This window comes from Chionomys nivalis, chromosome 21, assembly GCF_950005125.1.
Source record: "Chionomys nivalis chromosome 21, mChiNiv1.1, whole genome shotgun sequence".
Lineage (NCBI taxonomy): Eukaryota > Metazoa > Chordata > Mammalia > Rodentia > Cricetidae > Chionomys > Chionomys nivalis.
Genome location: NC_080106.1, coordinates 23,144,920 through 23,164,357, shown reverse-complemented (window position 1 = coordinate 23,164,357; position 19,438 = coordinate 23,144,920). Strand labels below are relative to the sequence as shown.

Here is a 19,438-nt window from a genome sequence, read left to right as displayed (position 1 = left end):
CAGTTTCTTTATTCATTAATGGTAATCACAGCATACAGAGGGGAATCCATCACCTCCCCTTTTCTGTTTAAATAAAAAGGAAAGTTTTAACTTTAACAGAGTAAAATTACATAAAACAGTTATCAAGCAAGAATTAGTTATAATATTTACATCTATTTTACCTTTTATTATAACTAAGGAAAGCTATATTACTATCTACTCTTAAACTCCATCAAAGACTCCAGAAGGGTATAATATTACCTAACAGGAAATGCATTGGCATTTATTAGTTTCTTGATCCACTTGTCCACCACGGAGGCAATCTATTACAATGGTTAGAGCTGATGGAACTAGTGCATCTTGTTTCTGTCACCTTCCAGTGCTATAACCTTAGACAAGTACTTTAAGATTCCAATACTCAATTTCTTCATATTTAAAGTGCATGGAGCTAGGAATGGTGGTACCATGTGCTTTTTATTTTTTTATTTTTTTGGGTTTTTCGAGACAGGGTTTCTCTGTGGTTTTGGAGCCTGTCCTGGAACTAACCATGTGCTTTTTAATCTTAGTTACTTAGAATCTAAGGCTGGAAGATCCACTTTAATCAAGGAGTTTGGGACCAGCTGGGCAACACTGTGAGACTCCATTTCAAACAAACAGGGCTGGGACCTGACAATGGTGGCACATGCCTTTAACCTCTCTGTGAGCTAGAGGACAGGAAGAGCTGTTACACAGAGAAACTCTGACTTGAAAGACAAAATTAAAAAAAAAAAAAAAAAGCAGCAACAACAACAAAAATAAACCACAACAAACCAAAACAAAAAACAGGGCTGAGGATGTAGAGTGCTTGTCTAACTCACACGAAACCTTGGACTGATCCCCAGCACACATCAACTGAACATGTCTGCAATCCCAGCACTTGGGAGGTAGAAGAGGAAGAAAGTAGTTCACGGTGATAATCTTTGGATACAGGAGACCCTGTCTCGTATAATAATGATATAATTAAAGAGGATGATGTCCTAGGACCAATCTAGGCCCTCTGCATGTGGGTGACCGCTATGTAGCTTGGTCTTTTGTGGGGCCCCTGGCAGCAGTACAAGGACCTGTCCCTGATGCATGAGGGACTTTGGAACCTATTCCCTATGGTGGGTTGCCTTGCCCAGCCTTGATGCATGGAGGAGCTTGATCCTGCCTCAACTCGACATACCATGCTTTATTGACTCCCACAGGAGGCCTTACCCCTTCAGAATGGAGATGGAGGAGGAGTGAATGGGGGGGGGTTATATGGGAGGTGAGGGGAACGGGAAACAGTGGTTGGTATGTTAAAAAAAAAAAAAAAGAGGATGATGTCCATTGTTCCATGAGTTGTTAAAGTTGTTATAATGCATAAAATTACGACAGGAGTTCTCAGCAAGTCATTTAATTTCTATTTATATCACTACTGTATGTATATATATATATATATATGATATATATATGCAAATGTACATGCCATGACCCAAATAAGGAGATCAAAGAACTCAGAAGTCAGTTTCTTTCCACTGGGATCTAGGGATCAAAAACTCAATCAGGCTAGTGCAGCAAGTACTTTTACCTGCTGAGGCATCTCACTGGTCCTGTTTTAATTAAAAAAAAAAAGAAAAGAAAAACCTATTATATATATATATGAATGCTTTGTCTGCACTCATTATATACACAACATGCATCCCCATCTTTTAATTTTTAAAAATTTACAATATAAAAGACAAAAAAAATTTAAAATAAAATTTAGGTATAAAATGTAGGATTTTAGTTTCCTATTTGTTTCACTGTCTGTGATGTTACAGTGTATATAGATCTGTATAGCAGCCACCCCATTAATATTTTAGTCTGATGACTTTTCAAATCTCCACATACACAACCCAGGCCTAGACCAGTCTCTATCATCTCGGTTACAATGGCATAGTCCAAGAAGCAGACAAAGTAAAGCTAATCAGAATCCTTTCCTGAAGCTGACAAGTAGGAAGTTACGTATCCGGTGGGAGTTATTAAATCAGGATGACATATAACTGAGTGTCGTGTCTCTTGCCTATAATCCCAGCACTCAGGAGGCAGAGAGTTCAAGGCCAACCTGGCTATCCAGTGAGAGATCTTGTGTAAAAAAAATTAGGGCTAGATAGTCCTAGAACTGCTAGTGCCATTTTAGCTGACTATACAGAATTAGACTCTCCACAACAGGAACTATGATGGCCAAACAAGGTAATTTGAGCTTTTGGATTCTTCTGAATCTAAACCTAGTGCCACCCCCAGTCTTAGGAGTTACCTGAGGTAACACATACCACTTCAGCTTAAATTAGTGTGTTTTGGTTTTCTGTAACCAAATAGTTCTTGCTAAAATAAACGTGTATATTCTATTTTGATAAACAAGTATTTCTATCTAAATCTATTTCGGACTCAAAGGCCTAAGAGTGCTCCTCCCACTCCACCAGATCTCATATACCAGGGCCAGACTTGTTATGTAGATGAAGATGAGCTGGAATTTCTGAACTTTCTCTGCCTCCAAGTGCTAGAACTAGAGGCAAGTACCACCACACCAGGTTTATGGAATGCTAGGAAAAAACTAGGGTTTTGTTCAAGCTAAGCAAGTACTACCAACTGAGCTATATCCCTGGCCCAGATGCTATATATTTTGGTTGGCCTAGCTGGAAAGTAGATAATGAATATTTGTAAAGTTATTAGAAATCCATAGAAAATCATGTTCAAAGTACAATTAAAAAAAAAAGTACAATTAAAATAAATGTTGAGAATAACTTAGAGTGGTAAGGGTTTTTTCAAAAGCTCTATTTGCTGTACTCCAGCAAATCTATTCTACTTTCCTTTCACAGCTGCCTATAAGACTCCTAAATCTCGGGGCTGGAGAGATGGCTCAGAGGTTAAACACACTGGCTGCTCTTCCAGAGGTTCTGAGTTCAATTCCCAGAAACCACATGGTGGCTCACAACTATCTATAATGAGATCTGGTGCCTCTATTGACCTGCAGACATACATATAGTATACATATGTATATTATGTATCCATGTTCTGTATACATAAAAAAAAAAGACTCCTAAATCTCTACTATCATCTTCTGATGGTTCTAGAACAACGTAATGGCTATCTACTGTTTATAGCTGCAACCATCCATTCAATTCTGGTAGCACCACCTTTATCCTTTCAGAAACTCTCACCCCCAGCTTATGTGTTTCCAGATATAAGGTAAGTTTCTGACCTGTCAATCATCATATAGAACATTCATTGGTCATCTGATGGAGAGATAAACGATTAAGGCCTAGTGTTTGTTTTTTATTGAAAAGGGATATTACTGGTGGTGGCACACGCCATCAATCCCAGCACTTGGGAGGCAGAGGCAGGCGGATATCTGAGTTCGAGGCCAGCCTGGTCTACAAGAGCTAGTTCCAGGAGAGGCACCAAAGCTACAGAGAAACCTTGTCTCAAAAGAAACCAAAAAAAAAAAAAAAAAAAAAAAAAGAAAAAAGAAAAAGAAAAGGGATATTACAAACTATTTGTTGATATGATAGAAAGTTTATTACAAAACAATTTGTTTTCTCCAAGTAAATAATGGATTTAGCTACCTCATGAATTCAAAGCCAGCCCAGGCTGTGCCACATGGGATCCTGTCTCAACAACAATAAAAAATTATTATTTTTCAAAATTTCTTGGCCATTACAAAGTACTTTAAGTGCTAGATATTAAATATTACATTACAACATACAGTACAATGTGCTAAATTTAAAAATTCAAATAGAAAAAAAAATTAGAAAAAGAGTAGAAAATCCAGAATCAGCAGAATCAGTCCACATACACAAAGAAAGATGCAATAGCTGGGCACAGTGTAGCTGTAGCACACCTTTAATCCCAGGAAGAGGTAAGACAATCTCTAGAGTTTTAAACCAGCCTAGTCTACACAGAGACTTCCAGGGTTACACAGAGACACTGTTTCAAAATAATAATGATGATGATAAAATTAAATAAAAGATATATGTCATATCAATGATAAAAATGCAGGTGACAGAACTAATTAAACAAATATGGCTTTGACCTGTCTTTCTCCACATGGCACTCGGGGTAACCACCATCAATTATCACACTTTAGTTACATAAGGACTGACAAATAACACCGAGATAATCAGTTGACTATTTGAAAAAATGAGGTCTTTCCAGATTTTCACTCCACTGTGTGCATAAAGAGTTAAACAGAGCCAACAAAGATGGCTCAACTGGTAAAAGGTACTTGTCTCCCAAGGCTGGTGACCTGGTTCGCATTCTGAAGTTAAAGGTAGAAGGAGAAAATTGACTTTATGTTCTCCAATGACCGCCACAAGCACCACCCCACTCCACCAATACAATTTTTTTTAAAAGTTAAAACATAAAAAAATGAAACCATTTAGCTGGGTGTGGTGATGCACATCTTTAATCTTAGCACTGGCAGAGGTAGGTGGATCTCTGTTGAAGGCTAGCCTGGTTTACAAATTGAGTTCCAGGAAAACCAGGATTGTTACACAAAGAAACTCTGTCTTGAAAAACAAAAGAAAACAGAAAAGAAACTATAAAAGGAAGAAACCAGGGCTGGTAAAATGGCCCTAGCCACCAGCTGATAAACCCAAGTTTGATACATTGTAGAAGAGAACTGACTCCCATGAACTCTTACACACATCACACCCCCATGGCACACACACGCCCCACAAACACCATACACAATCAACCAACCAAGAAGTAAATAAATGTAAATGCAAAACAACTTTAGAGATTAGAACACAGCCTCCTTAGCACAGCTGGCAGTGTATCAGTCCTATAGAAAGCCTGAAACAAAGCTGCTGCAAAGGAGTTCTCCTAAAAAGACAGAAAAACCCCAGGGGAGAGGACAGAAAAAAAGTCCCTGCAAACCAATAAAACCAGAAAAAAACTGACGTGGCAGCACACACCTGGAATCCCAGCACTGAGGAGGTGGAGGCAGAGAATCAGATATCAAGGTCATCCTCAGCTACACAGGAAATTTAAGCCCACATTTCTGTAACAAAAAGGCCTGTCTGGCTACAACAGCAAATTAGAAGGCAGTTTTGACTACACAGTGAGATGCTGTCAGTAACAAACTCAATAAATGTTCCCATCTCCTTAGCTAGATAACTTTACTCTTTTCTTTCCTTTTAAAAATTACTCGGGAGGCAGAGGCAGGCGGATCTCTGTGAGTTTGAGACCAGCCTGGTCTACAAGAGCTAGTTCCAGGACAGGCTCCAAAACCACAGAGAAACCCTGTCTCGAAAAAAAAAAAAAAAAAAAAAAAAAAAAAAATTACTTTATGGGGCTGGAGAGATGGATCAGCAGTTAAGAGTACTGGAGTACTGGCTGCTCTTCCAGAGGTCCTGAGTTCAATTTCTAGCACTCACATGGCAGCTCACAATTGTAACTCCAGTTCCAGGGCATCTGACCCTCACACCAATGAACATAAAATAATAATAAAATAAACTTAAAAAAATATTTTATTCTAAGCCAGGCATTGGTGGAGCACGCCTTTAATTGCAGCACTTGGGAGGTGGATCTTTGAGTTTGAGGCCAGTCTGGAGACAGAGTTCCAGGACAGGTTTCAAAGCCACAAAGAGAAAAACCTGTCTGAAAAAAACAAAACAAAACAAAACAAATTTATTCCAGGTGGTAGTGGTAATGCACAATTTTAATCCCAGCACATGGGAGGCAGAAGTAGGCGGATCTCTATGAGTTAGAAGCCAGCCTGGTCTACAGAGAGAGAGTTCCAGGACAGTCAGAGCAAAACCCTGTCTCAAGAACAAAACAAAACCCCAAAATTCTTTTATATGGATAGATGTTTTGTCTGTGTGTATGTCTGTGCAGTACATGCATGCCCAGTACTCTCTGTAGACCAGAAGAAGACATTAGATCTCCTGGATCTAGAATTGCAGATGGTTGTGAGCTGCCTCGTGAGTCCTGGGAATTGAACCCTGGTCCTCTGGAAGAGTAGCCAGTGTTCTTAACTGCTAAGCCATCTCTCCAGGTCCTTTCTTTCTCTTCCCTGAGAGGATCTTACTGGCCTGGAACTCACTGTGAGGATCAGGCCAATGGTAAACTTGCTTCCACCTTCCCTTTGTATTATTTGTAAACCGAAACTTTCCTTCTCAAATGCCACACAGTAGACTTACACTGCCTGCCTGCTTTAGAACACAGCTGAACAGTATGAGTGCCATAGCCTCCATTTCTTCACTGCCAACAAACCATTCCTCTACTGTTCCTGTGGAACTCTCACAGCAAGTCACAGTCCACTTGTCACCATATCCTGTCCTAGTTTCCTTTGAAATGATGACTTTATTTTCCTGACTAAGCATCTCTGGGATCAAAGCGCCAGTGCTTAGTTAACAGAAACTCGCTGCAGGAGTTTATCCCAAGTGTCAAATCCGTAGGTGCACAGACAGCCAGGAAGAGGCTATCTGGGCAGGAGAAGGTCCCTAGTGTGTTCTGCTATGTCTTTGGCAAGAGTCTCCCTCTATTCTCACTCCATGGCTGTCACCTATGTTTTGGATGATTTTCCTGCAACAGCTGAAGTTTCTCCTAGCTCTGTTCTTTCCTCTTTGCACAGCCTCCAGTGCATCCACTGCTGCCAACCTAAAATTCTGTTCCCATCATGTCACTTCCTGGCTCACAAACAGACTGCACCACCCCTCCATCTCTGCAACCTCTCCCTCACTCTACTGTCCTTTCACACAGATATGCCAATGCTTCCCTACTTAAAACAATATAGGAACAACCCCGAAAGTGAAACTATATACATCAGTCAGTTCTGTCACCACCTTTGTTTCTTTCATTTTGCTGAGCTTTAAAAATTATAGCCTACTTGCTGCCCTCTGCTCCCTGCATCCTGATGAAGCAGGGGACAAGGACACTAACGATCTTATTCTCTGTCAGACCTAGTGGACTTTCTATTTCACAATTTTCCCCTTTGTAAATGTGTATGCCTGTTAGAACGCCGTTATGCCATTCTCTGCAACCCCACCTTCCTGTGCCATCACCTCCTAGATTCTTCCTCTACCCTGGCTTTAAAGGCAGAGTTTCTACAGGATTCCACCCCGTTCTACTTCTTTCTCATTTGCATTACTCTCGATGACTTCATCCACAATTACTACCTCTACCCTGATGTCTCATAAATATTCAATGCTGTTCTGACATTTCCCTTGAGTACAGACTTGGATGTACTTCCAACCAGCTTCTGGTCTTTTTCACCAGGATATCACACAGGTAACTCAAGTGCAACATACCCTAAAATGAAGTTCTCCCTATCTCCCCGAGACAGGAAAAAACAGCTCTACGTGTCCTGGGAACTCCCTCGGTAGACCAGCTCACAGATCCCCCGAGTGCTGGGATTAAAAGCTTGCACCACCACTGCCGGGCTAAAATGAAGCTCTTTATTGTTATCTCAAACTAGTTCTTTCATGTTCATTTTATGGGGCTTCCCCCCTTTTATGTGTTCTTTTGTTATTTAAGACAAGGTCCTGAAGTCTCAGTCTTCCACCTTTGACTCCCAAGGATGTGAGCATGTGAGGCGTGCTCCCTCTTCTTGCTGGTTTCGCAACTGTCCAGCTTCCCAAGACAGAAATCTTGACTTTTGCTCCATTTCTTTCTCTCCTATTTCTACCTTTTTTTTTTCCTTCTTAATTGGTGTTTGTCAGACAGGGTCTCTACATATTCCTGGCTGTCCTGGAAATCACTATGTAGACCAGGCTGGCGAGGTGGGATTAAGGAGAAACACCATCACAACTGGTCAGTTCAACTTTTTTCTTTTTTTAAACCTACAGCACACATGCCAGACAAGTGATCTAGCAATAAACTGTATCTCCAGATTTCCCCCTTTTCTTTCCTTTTTTCTTTCTTTCTTTATGGTTTTTCAAGACAGGGTTTCTCTGTGTGACAGCTCTGGCTGGCCCCTAGCTCACAGAGACTGGCCTGCTTACCAGCTCTTCCTTTTCACTTTTGTTTTCAAACAGGGTGTTGCTAAAGTGGCCAAGGCTGACCACTCTGTAGGTAGCTCTAGAAGGCCTTGAACTTGTGTCCTCCCTCCTCAGCCTCCCAGATAGCTCGGACTTCCGGGCTGTGCCACCACCCTGACCAATATCAACCCCGCAGGTTCACACTATCCCACCTAGTCTCTAACTTAATAGTATTGGGAAAGCCTCAGAACTTGAGCTTCTCAGCTTCATCTGCTGCCCTCACCCTTCCACAACCCTCCCTCATTTAAAGAACATGTGCAGCTTCCCAGGCCTAAGCCTTTTTGACAATACATCTCTAATCAGTAACAATTTGAGCAGACTCTCAAGAGTATCTTTTAGTGCTATATATTATAAAAGCGTATAAAAATACAAAAATAGGGTTGGAGAGATGGCTCCTAGTACCCATGTGGTAGCTCACATGCATCTGTAACTGGAGTCCCAGGGGAATTCTATCACCCTCTTCTGGCTTCTGTAGGCACCAGGCACACATGTGGTATACAGACATACATTCAACCAAAGTGCCTATCACATAAAATAATAACAAAATAGCCGGGTGGTGGTGGCACACGCCTTTAATCCCAGCACTTGGGAGGCAGAGGCAGGTGGATCTCTGTGAGTTCGAGACCAGCCTGGTCTACAAGAGCTAGTTCCAGGACAGGAACCAAAAACCACAGAGAAACCCTGTCTCGAAAAACCAAAATAAATAAATAAAATACAGAAGTCAAGAACAAATGAGTAAAAAAGGAAGTAAAACTACATGAAGTCATTCGAGCATCAGCAGCTAAGTGACTCAGAGTGCAATATATATTAGGGTGAAGTTCATTATTAATGATAATGTGAGCAATATCTGTATTTCAAATGGTTTCCTTGACTGTTTTACTTTCCTGATAGACTTCCTGACAGATCTAATGACCTCATCATGTGGCAAAGAGCTCATATTAGGATGGAAATATTGGGGGCTGGAAAGATAGCTCAGCGGTTAAGAGCACTAGTTGTTCTTGAAGAGGACTCTGGCTCAATTCCCAGCATCCACATGGCAGCTCACAACTGTTTGTAACTCTAGTTCCAGGGGATCTGGAACCCTCACACAGATATACATGCAGGTAAATTATCAATGCACACAAAATAAAAGTAAATTTATTAAAAAAGTTTTAAGATGGGAATATTGGTCTAGGCATGGTGGTGTATACCCTTAATCCAGGCACTCGGGCGGCAGAGGCAGGAGGATCTCTGCATTCACCAGCTTTACCCACACAGGAAGTTACAGGACAGGACAGGACAGGACAGGACAGGACAGGACAGAACAGGACAGGACAGGACAGGACAGGACAGGAATATTCAGAGACCCTGTCTCAAAAAAAGGGGGGGGGGATATTTTTTAAAAAATTTAAAAAAAAAAAGAGCACTGGCTTTTCTTGCACCCATATGGTGGCTCACAACTGTCTGTAAGTCTGTTCTAGAGGATCTGATATCCTCTTCTGGTTCCTGAGGACACTGTACATGCATTGTATACAGGTATACATGCAGGTAAAACATGAATACACAATAAAAGTCTGAAGCTGGGTATGTGGTGCACTTGGGAGACAGGACTTAGGAGACAGGCGAATCTGAGTTCCAGGACAGTCAGGGCTACACAGAGAAATCCTGTCTCAAAAGGCCAAAAATAAACAAAACAAACAAATAAAAATTCAAATTATAGCCAGGCGGTGGTGGCACACGCCTTTAATCCCAACACTCAGGAGGCAGAGGCAGATGGATCTCTGCGAGTTCAGACTAGCCTGGTCTACAGAGCAAGTTCCAGGACAGGCTCCAAAGATGCACAGTGAAACCATGTCTCAAAAAACCTAAATAAATAAATAAATCCGAATTGTCTTTAATTTAAAAAGGGGGGTGCTTGTCAGCTCAGTCTTTTTGTTATAGTTTGCAGTGTTACAATTATCTCCAAACCTATGGTCCCCTACATACAAACCTCTAAGCCAGTGGTTCTCAACCTTCCTAATGCTGCGACCCTTTAATACAGTTCCTCATGCTGTGGTGACCCCTAACCATAAAATAATTTCATTGCTACTTCATAACTGTAACTTTGCTACTGTTATGATTCATAATGTATATATCTGATATGAGACCCCTGTGAAAGGGTAATTCGATCCCCCAAAGTGGTCATGATCCACAGGTTGAAAACTGCTGCAAGTCATATGCTCATCTTGTGAAGATTAGTTCAGGGCAGATGATAGAAGATGAAGCTACTCAACAAGAGAAGTTCCAACCTGACAGCAGCAAGCGTATGAGTAAGGTCACCAGGACCAACCCCTCTTCCTTTATGAAGCTTCCTTTCTTCCCTTGGCACATTACTTTATTAACTATTCACAAAGCTCAACTTCCTTTTCTATGTTAGAGACCACCAATTAGCACTGTAACCACAGCCCTGATGATCTGTCTCTGCCTACTTTGTGCTGACTCCTAGCACACATTTCCTAATCCTTCTCATGTGTTAACTCCAGGCTGTAATCTCAGTCAGGAGACTAAAGCAGCAGGATCAAGGCTGGGCTGAACAAGATCTTGTCTCAAAACGACCACTTGGTTATGCTTTGTGAAGGAATGTGTGTCTGCACACATGAGCACAACCCCAGCTTTTTTATGACCTCCATGTGGTCTCCTTTACACATCTATCTCTTTCCATGGCAGACTCTTGCCCCTGTGAAAGTATTTATCCCAAGCTATAATTGTCCCTTATTAGCCTAAAGGGTAGGGACCACTCCCAATTCGGAATTCCTAGCATCTACCACTTACCTTGTTTGCTATGGGCACCTGTTAAATGCTGAGTGACAAAACAAAAAAGATCCAGTTCCTCTGGCTCTTTCAAAGTCTTGCATAAACCTAACTGGTTTTACTTTCTTCCCGTGGGTCTGTACCGGTCAGCTCTCTACTCTGTTTCCTACTACATGTCATGCTCATTTGGCTTTTGTTCAAACTACTCTCTCAACTTGGATTGACTTCCATCTCCAGAGAAGCTGTCTGGATGTCAAGCCTGAGATCAAATTCCCCTTCCCTCCACAAGTCACATTCAAGTATACATCCCCCAACTGATTACCCACTTCAGAGAAACCTCAGCAGATTACACATTTTAGCAATTATTCTCTAACTGATAGTCTTCTGCTTCCCCAACTTATTTTTCCTTTAAAGGCAGAATCTTGCTTATATGGCCTTAGGCAGGTCTTATATTTGCAATTCCCCACCTCAGCCTCCTGATTGCTCGGATTAGGCATGTGCCAGCACACCTAGTTCTCTCAACTGCATTACATTCTTTGATGCCAAGAATAATCTTCAGCTACTTTTGCACACAAACGGCTCAGGACACAGAGACACAGGAGCCAGTTTGTAAGTGGACTGTAGAGAAGAGAAGGCACTGGAATAGGTTTTACTCCCTTTCCACCACTAGGCTGTTAGGTATCCTCAACCATCTCATTTAATGTCATGGACTGCCTGCTCCTTATTTTGCAGAATAGACTTCAGCTTTTAAAATTCCTGGGAAAAGTCAGTAAGGTACCTCAGTGGGTAGGGGTGCCTGTCACCAACCCTGACAACCTGAGTTCAATCTCTGGCCTACATGGTGAAGAAGAGAACTAACTCCCATAAGATGCCATCTGACCTCTACACATGTACCATGCTGCATGTACAAATACACTTAAATAAATCTTTAAAAGAATTCTGGCGGGGGGGGGGGGTGTACCAAAGAGATGGCTCAGCAGTTAAGAGCACTGACTGCGCTTCCAGAGGACTGGGGTTCAATTCCCAGCACCCACATGGCAGTTCACAACTGTCTATAACTCTAGTTCCAAGTAACCCAACACCCATGCCAAAACACCAATGCACATAAAATAAAAATAAATTAAAACAACAGCAATTCAAGGGGAGGAATTTTGCCTAAAGAAAACAAAATCTCCCCCATCAACACTCCCCGACCAAGTCAAAAGATATTCTTTGTGAACCTCAGTTTAGTTAGCTGTACAACAAAAATAAACACCCTACTTTAAAGGGACATAGGGAGAACAAACGAAAAACAGGCGGTGCTGGTGCACGCCTCTAATCCCAGCACTCGGGAGGTTGAGGCAGGCAGGACTTCTGAGTTAGAGGAAAATCTGGACTACAGAGGGAATTCCAAGACAGCCAGGACTACAAAGAAAAACACTGTCTATGTGAAAAGCCCCTCATACATAGGGTATTATTTTTTGTTTGGTTAGCACAATGTACTGATCAAGTCGAGAACACTAACTGGTTCTTTAACATCAGCTCCAAACTACAGAATGTTCTCTTAGCCACGAGCTACATCTCACCGTCATGAACAAAAGACACATTTTGATGGAAAAGTCTAGTAACCTTCACCCAGAACGTAATGTATGGTAGAAAGTTAGCAGTTGAAGTTATCAGTTGAGACCTAAATTATAGCTTGGTTATGGTTCCTGGAAAATGTTCTTAGAAGTTTCATGACTGAGCCCAGCAGTGGTGTACCACACCCTTAATCCCGCACTGGGGAGACAGAGGGGGGCGAATATGGAGTTTGAGGTCAGCCTGCTCTACAGAGTGAGTTCCAAGACAGCAAGGGACACAGAGAAAAACCCTGTCTGCTGCCCCCCCAAACCAAACAAACAAAAACAAGAAGTTTTAATTACTGTTCTATTATAATTAATTACTTTCCCACATAATGATAATAATTTTTAGAGGGTATATTTAGCATGAAGGAGCCTCTGTCAGAAATGTCTTGCAAAGTAGAAGATAAACCAGGAGGAATTCAAGGTCATCCTTGGCTATTCAAGGCCAGGCTAGCTACAGGAGACCCCACTCAAAAATCAGGAATGAAAGGGGTGGTGGTAGTGGTGTCTGATGACAATTTGTTTGATTTGGTTGTTCTTTAAGAGATTAATGAAGAAATATGAAGCTGAGCATGGTGGCATATGCAGAGGCAGGCAGATCTAAGTCCAAGGCCATCCTGTTCTACACAGGGAGTTCCAGGCCAGTCAGAGCTACATAATGATCTGACAAAATAAAATAAAATAACTAACAGGCCTTTCTCCTTGAGACTGGGGAGGGTAAGAGAAAAGGAGCTGAGTAAATGTTTGACAAGAGACTGGAGGGACAATCTCTTCACCTCTTCAAGATTAAAAAAGGAATCCTTTAGTTCCATTCTCTAACCTCACGCAACCAGACACTAAGGCTGCTGTTGACATGTGGGTGGCAAAAATATGCCTGAAATTCCTGCCCACACCACGAAAAGAATATTATTATGCTATGTCAAGACAAGGCTTCAGGCATCTAACGGAGGAGTAATGTCCCCCACTCCATACTCCCTAGGCTGTCATGGCCCACCCGTCCAGTGTGGGGATTATGGACATGGAGCAGCACCCTGAGAAGAGTGACCAAGCATGTTAGCACAGGCCTATAACTGCGGCCGTTTGGAAGTGGAGGCAGGAGGAACACAAACTCAAGATCAAACTCACCGGTTATATGTCTGAGGAGAGCACAGCTACAGGAAACTCTGGCTTAAGGAAGGGAAAAGCCTGTTTGGAGGAGGCACCTCCTCTCCATTTTAAATAGTTTAGCTGGCTCACTAAATGACTCTTCTAGGGATGTAGTATTTGAGCAATTCTATTTTTACATTCCTTGGTTTAAAAAGGGAACACCACAAACTCACCATACTGACTTACCCACACCTATATAGACAAAAACTGCTTGTCTTACACAAAATGAGAAAACAAGGCTAGGTAAAAAGGTTTTCAATAAATGTTACTAAGCCACCATCTGTAAACCTGTTTCTAAAGGCGCATAAGGCCTATGACTGAACTAATGACTACTGGGAAGAATTTACTAGACGGCTGTCATTTTACAGCCATGAATAATACCAGGTTCAAGCCACTGGTAAACAAAAACCTTTTGTTTTGCATTTTTTTTTTTTTTTTTTGGTTTTTCGAGACAGGGTTTCTCTGTGGCTTTGGAGCCTGTCCTGGAACTAGCTCTTGTAGACCAGGCTGGCCTCGAACTCACAGAGATCCGCCTGCCTCTACCTCCCAAGTGCTGGGATTAAAGGCGTGCGCCACCACCGCCCGGCTGTTTTGCATTTTAATATGGCATGAAGACTTGAACTGTCTATCCATCACTACTGCATACCATGAAATTCAATATTCTGGCTCTAAAAATTTACACCTGAATACTCACCTAGACCAGTGTCAAGGTACTTTATTCTTACAAACCTATGCACACTGTGCTGTATTTTCACTCCTTTCATCAACACTAATGTCTGGGCAGTGTCTGGCCCTACCTAAACAAGACTTATAAATAAGACATTATAAAAGTGAGGCACTGCAATTTCACAATTAGAGCACTTTTTAAAAATCACAAAGTTTTTACAGTCTTCAATTAAGTATACATGTCTGTGTGTGGGCATGTGCATGTGTGTTCAGGTACCCTTGGAAGACAAAGTGTCAGATGCCCTGGAACTAGAGTTCTAGGTGGTTGTGAGCCATCTGATGTGCATGCTGGGTACTGAACTGGGCTTCTCTGACAAAGAGGACAGAATCTTAGCCACTCAGCCATTTCTCCAGCCCATGTTACTTCTTTCTGTTTGGTTTTTCAAGACAGTTTCTCTGTGTAGCTCTGGCTGCTCTGGAACTCAAATTTCCACCTGCCTCTGGGATTTAAGGGTATGCCACCATCACCTGGCCCATGTTATTTCTTTATAAGCTATTTTTCCCCAAGTATCACAAATTTATAAAAAGGAGAGATGGCGCCGGTGCTGGTGGTACACACCTTTAGTGCCAGTACTCAGCAGGCAGAGGTGGGTGGATCTCTCTGAGTTTGAGATCAGCCTGGTTTACAGAGCGAGTTACAGGTTTCCCTACGTAGCTCCAATGCTACAAAGAGAAACTCTGCCTAAAAATAAATAAATAAATGGAGAGGTGGCTCGGCAGGTAAACTGGCCGCTCTTTTTTTTTTTTTTTCTGAGATAGAGTTTTCTCTGCTTTGGTGCCTGTCCTAGAACTAGGTCTTGTAGACCAGGCATGCCTCGAACTCAGAGATCCCTCTAGGCTCTTGCCTCCCGAGTGTTGGGATTAAAGGCATGAACCACCACTGCCTCGAAGTACATTGGCCACTCTTACAGAGGACCTAAGTTTGATTCCCATTACCCGCAATGGATAACTCTAGTCCCAGGGGATCTGACACTCTCTTCTAGCCTCCAAGGGATGTACATGGGGCACAGACAGGTAGGCAGAACACTTCTATGTAAAAATAATAAACTAAAACAATTTTAAGTGAAAACTGAACTGGATATGGAGGTACATGCCTGTAAATTCCAACACTCATGAGGCTGAGTCAGTGAGATGACCTCTTTGAGGCCAGGCCCCCCCCCATTCACTCACACTCACACACACACACACGCTGGGCATGGTGTAACTTGCCTTTAATCTTAGCACTTGGAAGGTAGAAGCAGACCAATCTCTGTGAATTCCAAGTCAACAACAATAAATAAAAAGATGAAAATGATTTTGTCAGGTTATATTCTTAGGGCTTCTTCTTTGATGATTTTCTACCCAACCCCAATCCTTCCCTTTGGTTCTCCTACCAGTAATCCTTCCCCTTTCTGACTCATCTCTGCACATTTAAGATCATCACTTCCTTGAATCTGTAATCTGGCTCAAAATCTGGCTCCTCGGGAAGCCTGGACTAAGCTCATTTCCATCAAATACTCTCTTGTTGGTTTTTTTTTTGGGGGGGGGCACCACTGTGTAGAAGTAGCTGGCCTGGAACTCACTATGTAGACCAGGCTGGCCTCCAACTCATTGAGGATCTGCCTGCTTCTGCCTCTTGAGTGCTGGAATTAAAGGTGTGAACTACCATGACTTCTTAAATTTGTAATCCTTTAGCCCCTCAGAGTTTGTATTACGAAATCAAGTATTTAATGTTTTTCCTCTTAAGAAGTTGTTTTGCGTTCCCTATCATTTCCCCACACAGAGATAAAATGGGGACAGCACCTTTCATATTCTCTATTATACAGCTAGCAGCAATAAATGCCCCTGGATGACTGACTCAACAGAGGAAATGAAGCTGGACGTGCAATTATTTCTAAAGCAAGCAACTGGTTTTTCATCTACAATACTCCATCATCTTCAACATGCAAGAGTCTTTGGAGATGAGATTTAATTCTATTTCAGTTGCATCAGTTCATATGAAACACAGCACACAGATCACATTTACATCGAAGGTAAAGAATAACTGGTTAGATGGTACGGTTTCTGGATTCTTATAAAATGCCTACTGGTCTTGAGGCAGCACGCCTGCGAGCGGTAGGAAGCTGGCACTAGTCTCTTGCAAAAGGGGCGAAACTCTAGTTGGCAGTAAAATGCTCCAACACGTGAGCCTCCACTGTTAAACAAGGCTCATTAACCACACAAACTTGCTGTTTCAGCTCTCTGCCTTCCATGAAGTGCTATGATCTCCTCTGGTTATTGTTGAGAGCCAATGATGGGTTAAATTCCCATAAATTAACCAGTGCTTTGGTGGTTTGCCCAAGCAAACTGCTGGCATCGGTGTGGATGAATTTAATAGACCCGCCTGCCCCGGGAGCGCGGGGTGACTGGAGAAAGCGCCCAACCGACGCTTCTCAGCAGGCAAAAAGGAGACTACAGCACTCCCCCTCCCCGATCGCCCTCCCCGTAGTTAGTACTTAGTGTCAGCTTATCCTGCAAGAGGGGTGAGCTTCGCACGCGCCTGCTGCTCTCCCCCCCACCCCCAAATCTCCGCTAAGTCTCGCTGAGGGGCGGCAAAGCCACACTTCGGAGACTGCCCAACTTTCTCCACGCAGGGCGCGCGCATCAGTTTTTCCACACTCCAGAGCCCCAGCAGAAGAGGTCTGGTGGCTGAAGCGGAGGGAACCGGCTCGCCCCGCACAGGCGTCAGGGTGGCAGAAACAAAGTGCGCGCTGGCGAGCCCAGGCCACCGCCGCCGCCCGCCGCCGCCCGCCCGGCCCCGCTCACCCTCCAGCAGCACCTCCTTGCCCGCGCGCTTCAGCGCCTGCACGGCCTGGTCGTGGGTGGCCTGGCGCAGGTCGGTGCCGTTCACCGACAGGATGGCGTCGCCCAGCCGCAGCGCCCGGCTCTGATCGGCCGCCAGCCCCGGGAAGATCTTGGAGATGAGGATCGGCATCCGGTTCTCGCGGCCGCCCTTGATGCTGATGCCCAGGCCGCCCGCCTCCTGCTTCACCACTCGCACTCGGCGCACGGGCGGCGAGGCGCCCGCTTCCCCCGCGGGGTCGCGAGGCGGTGCGGGAGGGCTGGGCGGCCCCAGGCCGCGGTTCGGACTCCCGGGCAGCGAGTCGCTGCCGCCGCCGTTCGGGAGACCGTTGAAGGCAGCAGCCGGCGGCTCGGGCTCGCCCGCCGCGGCGTCACCCGTCAGGCTCAGGCTCTCGCCGCTGAGTTCGGCCACCACGCGCACCCAGCGCTCCCTTAGAAGCAGCTCCACCAGTCCCGCTTTGGTGGCCCGCGTCCACACCGCCATGGCCGGCCCTGCTCCCGCGGCCGCCGTCGCTGCAGCTCCCGGGATTCCAGTCAGGCAGCCTCGGCGCTTCCCCCTTCCCGCCCGAGGGGGGCGGACCCCTCCCCTCCCCCCGGCGATTCATTATTCATGAGGGCCACGCCCACCTTCCGGAGGGGCGGGGGAAGGCCGGCGAGGCGGCTTCCGGGAGGGAGGTGAAGTTGTCCCGGTTCGCGGAAAGCTCTCAATAGGTGGACAGCAGCTAGCGCAGCGAGGCTCCTCAGAGTCCTTCGCGTGGGTTCTCCGTGACCCCCTCGAACTCCTGACTTCTTCTACGAGAGCTGCCCGAGCACGGAGGGCAAAGTCAGGACGGAGAGGCACTTTGCGACCCTGCGGGGCCGGGCGGCTCATTCATTCATGCATTGATTGGTTCTTGGCAAAAGCTCTAAGCGCTCAGAGGTGTGCTGGGGCTCCTTTTAAGGCCCTGGAGACTGGCTGAACAAAATGCACCGCAGCTGAGAGAGCTTGTGGTCTAGTGGGAAAGAAAAATAGAGGCAGCTAACTAGGTGCGATTCTCTGTGGTTAAAAGACTGTACTGTACAAACGTCCCTAGGACAGGATAAGAAGAGTATTTGGTTAGCCTTGGGTGAGTAGCACAGAGGATGCAACACAAGTGAACGTGGGTCCAAAGGCATAAATCCAAGGCTTTGTCACTTTTTAAAATTAATTTTATTTTATGTGTATGGGCATCAGAGATCCTGGAACTGGAGTTAAGACAGTTGTGAGCTACCAGGGGAGTTGAACCCGGTCCTCTGGGAGAGCAGCCAGAGTTCTTTTTGATGCTGTCGTTTTCGCTTTTTTCGAGACCGAGTTTCTCTGTGTAACTGCCCCTAGCTGCACTGGAACTCAACTTGTAGACCAGGCTGGCCTCGAACTCACGAAGATCCTCCTGCCTCTGCCTCCCAAGTGCTGGGATTAAAGGCTTGTGAGACTATGGCCCTGCTGTCTGCATCCTTTTTTAAATCACCTCTTTACTTGCCTGTAATTAGAGGGGACCATGTCTTCTTAAGCCCTGGGAAGCCTCAGTGTGCAGGAACAAATACATTTACAGTATAGTGATGTTTTAGAGTTCCCCAGAGAAACACCGATGAATATATAGTTAAAGTAGATTGTGCGGAATTAGCCACAATATTATGGAGTCTAAATTCCACAACATGGCATTTGCCGTCCCAGAAAAGTTAGTTGATATCCTTTGGGTTCAAATCCAGAGACCTGAGAACCAGAGGAGCCAATGGTAGGAGTCTGAAGACGTCAGAAGACTGGAGGAGGCCTGAGGAGGGCACGGGAGTGGAAAGCTACTAAGTAAAACAGCCGGCCCAGTCCTGTGGAAAACCAGGAGTGTGGCCCAGTTTTCAGAGTGAATTTACCTTGTGCCTTACTGTTCTGTGTAGTTCTCACCTGACTGGATAATGCCTGTTCACACTGGTGAGGACCGTCTTCTTTACTCAGGTCACCAGCCAAATGATTTCTTCCAGAAACCACAGACACACCCAAAAATGTTTTACAGCTGTCTGTCCAGGCATCTGTAGCCCAGTCTCATGAACACAAAAAAAAAAAAATTAACCATCTATGATCGTTCCCTAGGAAGGGATAGTATGTGTGAAAATCTTCACATAACCAAATCCTGAAAAGTTCGGTCTTGATTTTGTAGGCTCACCAATTGTCTGGATTCCATTTTTTTGAGTATATGTAGATGAACATCCCAGAAACTGTATAAAGATTTGTTATTTAAAGTTTGTGATTTTGTCTAATTGTGGAGCCAATAACCAAAGACTACAATCCACTGTTTCTTCCAGCTCCATAGGGTAGAAGAACTGAATGAAGACTCCAGCTTAAAGACTCTGACATAACAG

General features: G+C 44.1%; 1 protein-coding gene across 1 annotated transcript in view; it reads right to left on the bottom strand.

Annotated features, from left to right (window-relative positions):
• The window catches only part of Sntb2 (syntrophin beta 2), an 83,505-nt gene extending 65,896 nt beyond the window's left edge, over positions 1 to 17,609 (bottom strand). The window contains exon 1 of the mRNA XM_057753549.1: positions 17,030 to 17,609. Within this exon, the coding sequence (XP_057609532.1) occupies positions 17,030 to 17,549 (520 nt within the window). The 5' untranslated portion in view covers positions 17,550 to 17,609. The remainder of the gene's footprint in view (positions 1 to 17,029) is intronic.
• Between the last annotated feature and the right edge of the window lie 1,829 nt (positions 17,610 to 19,438).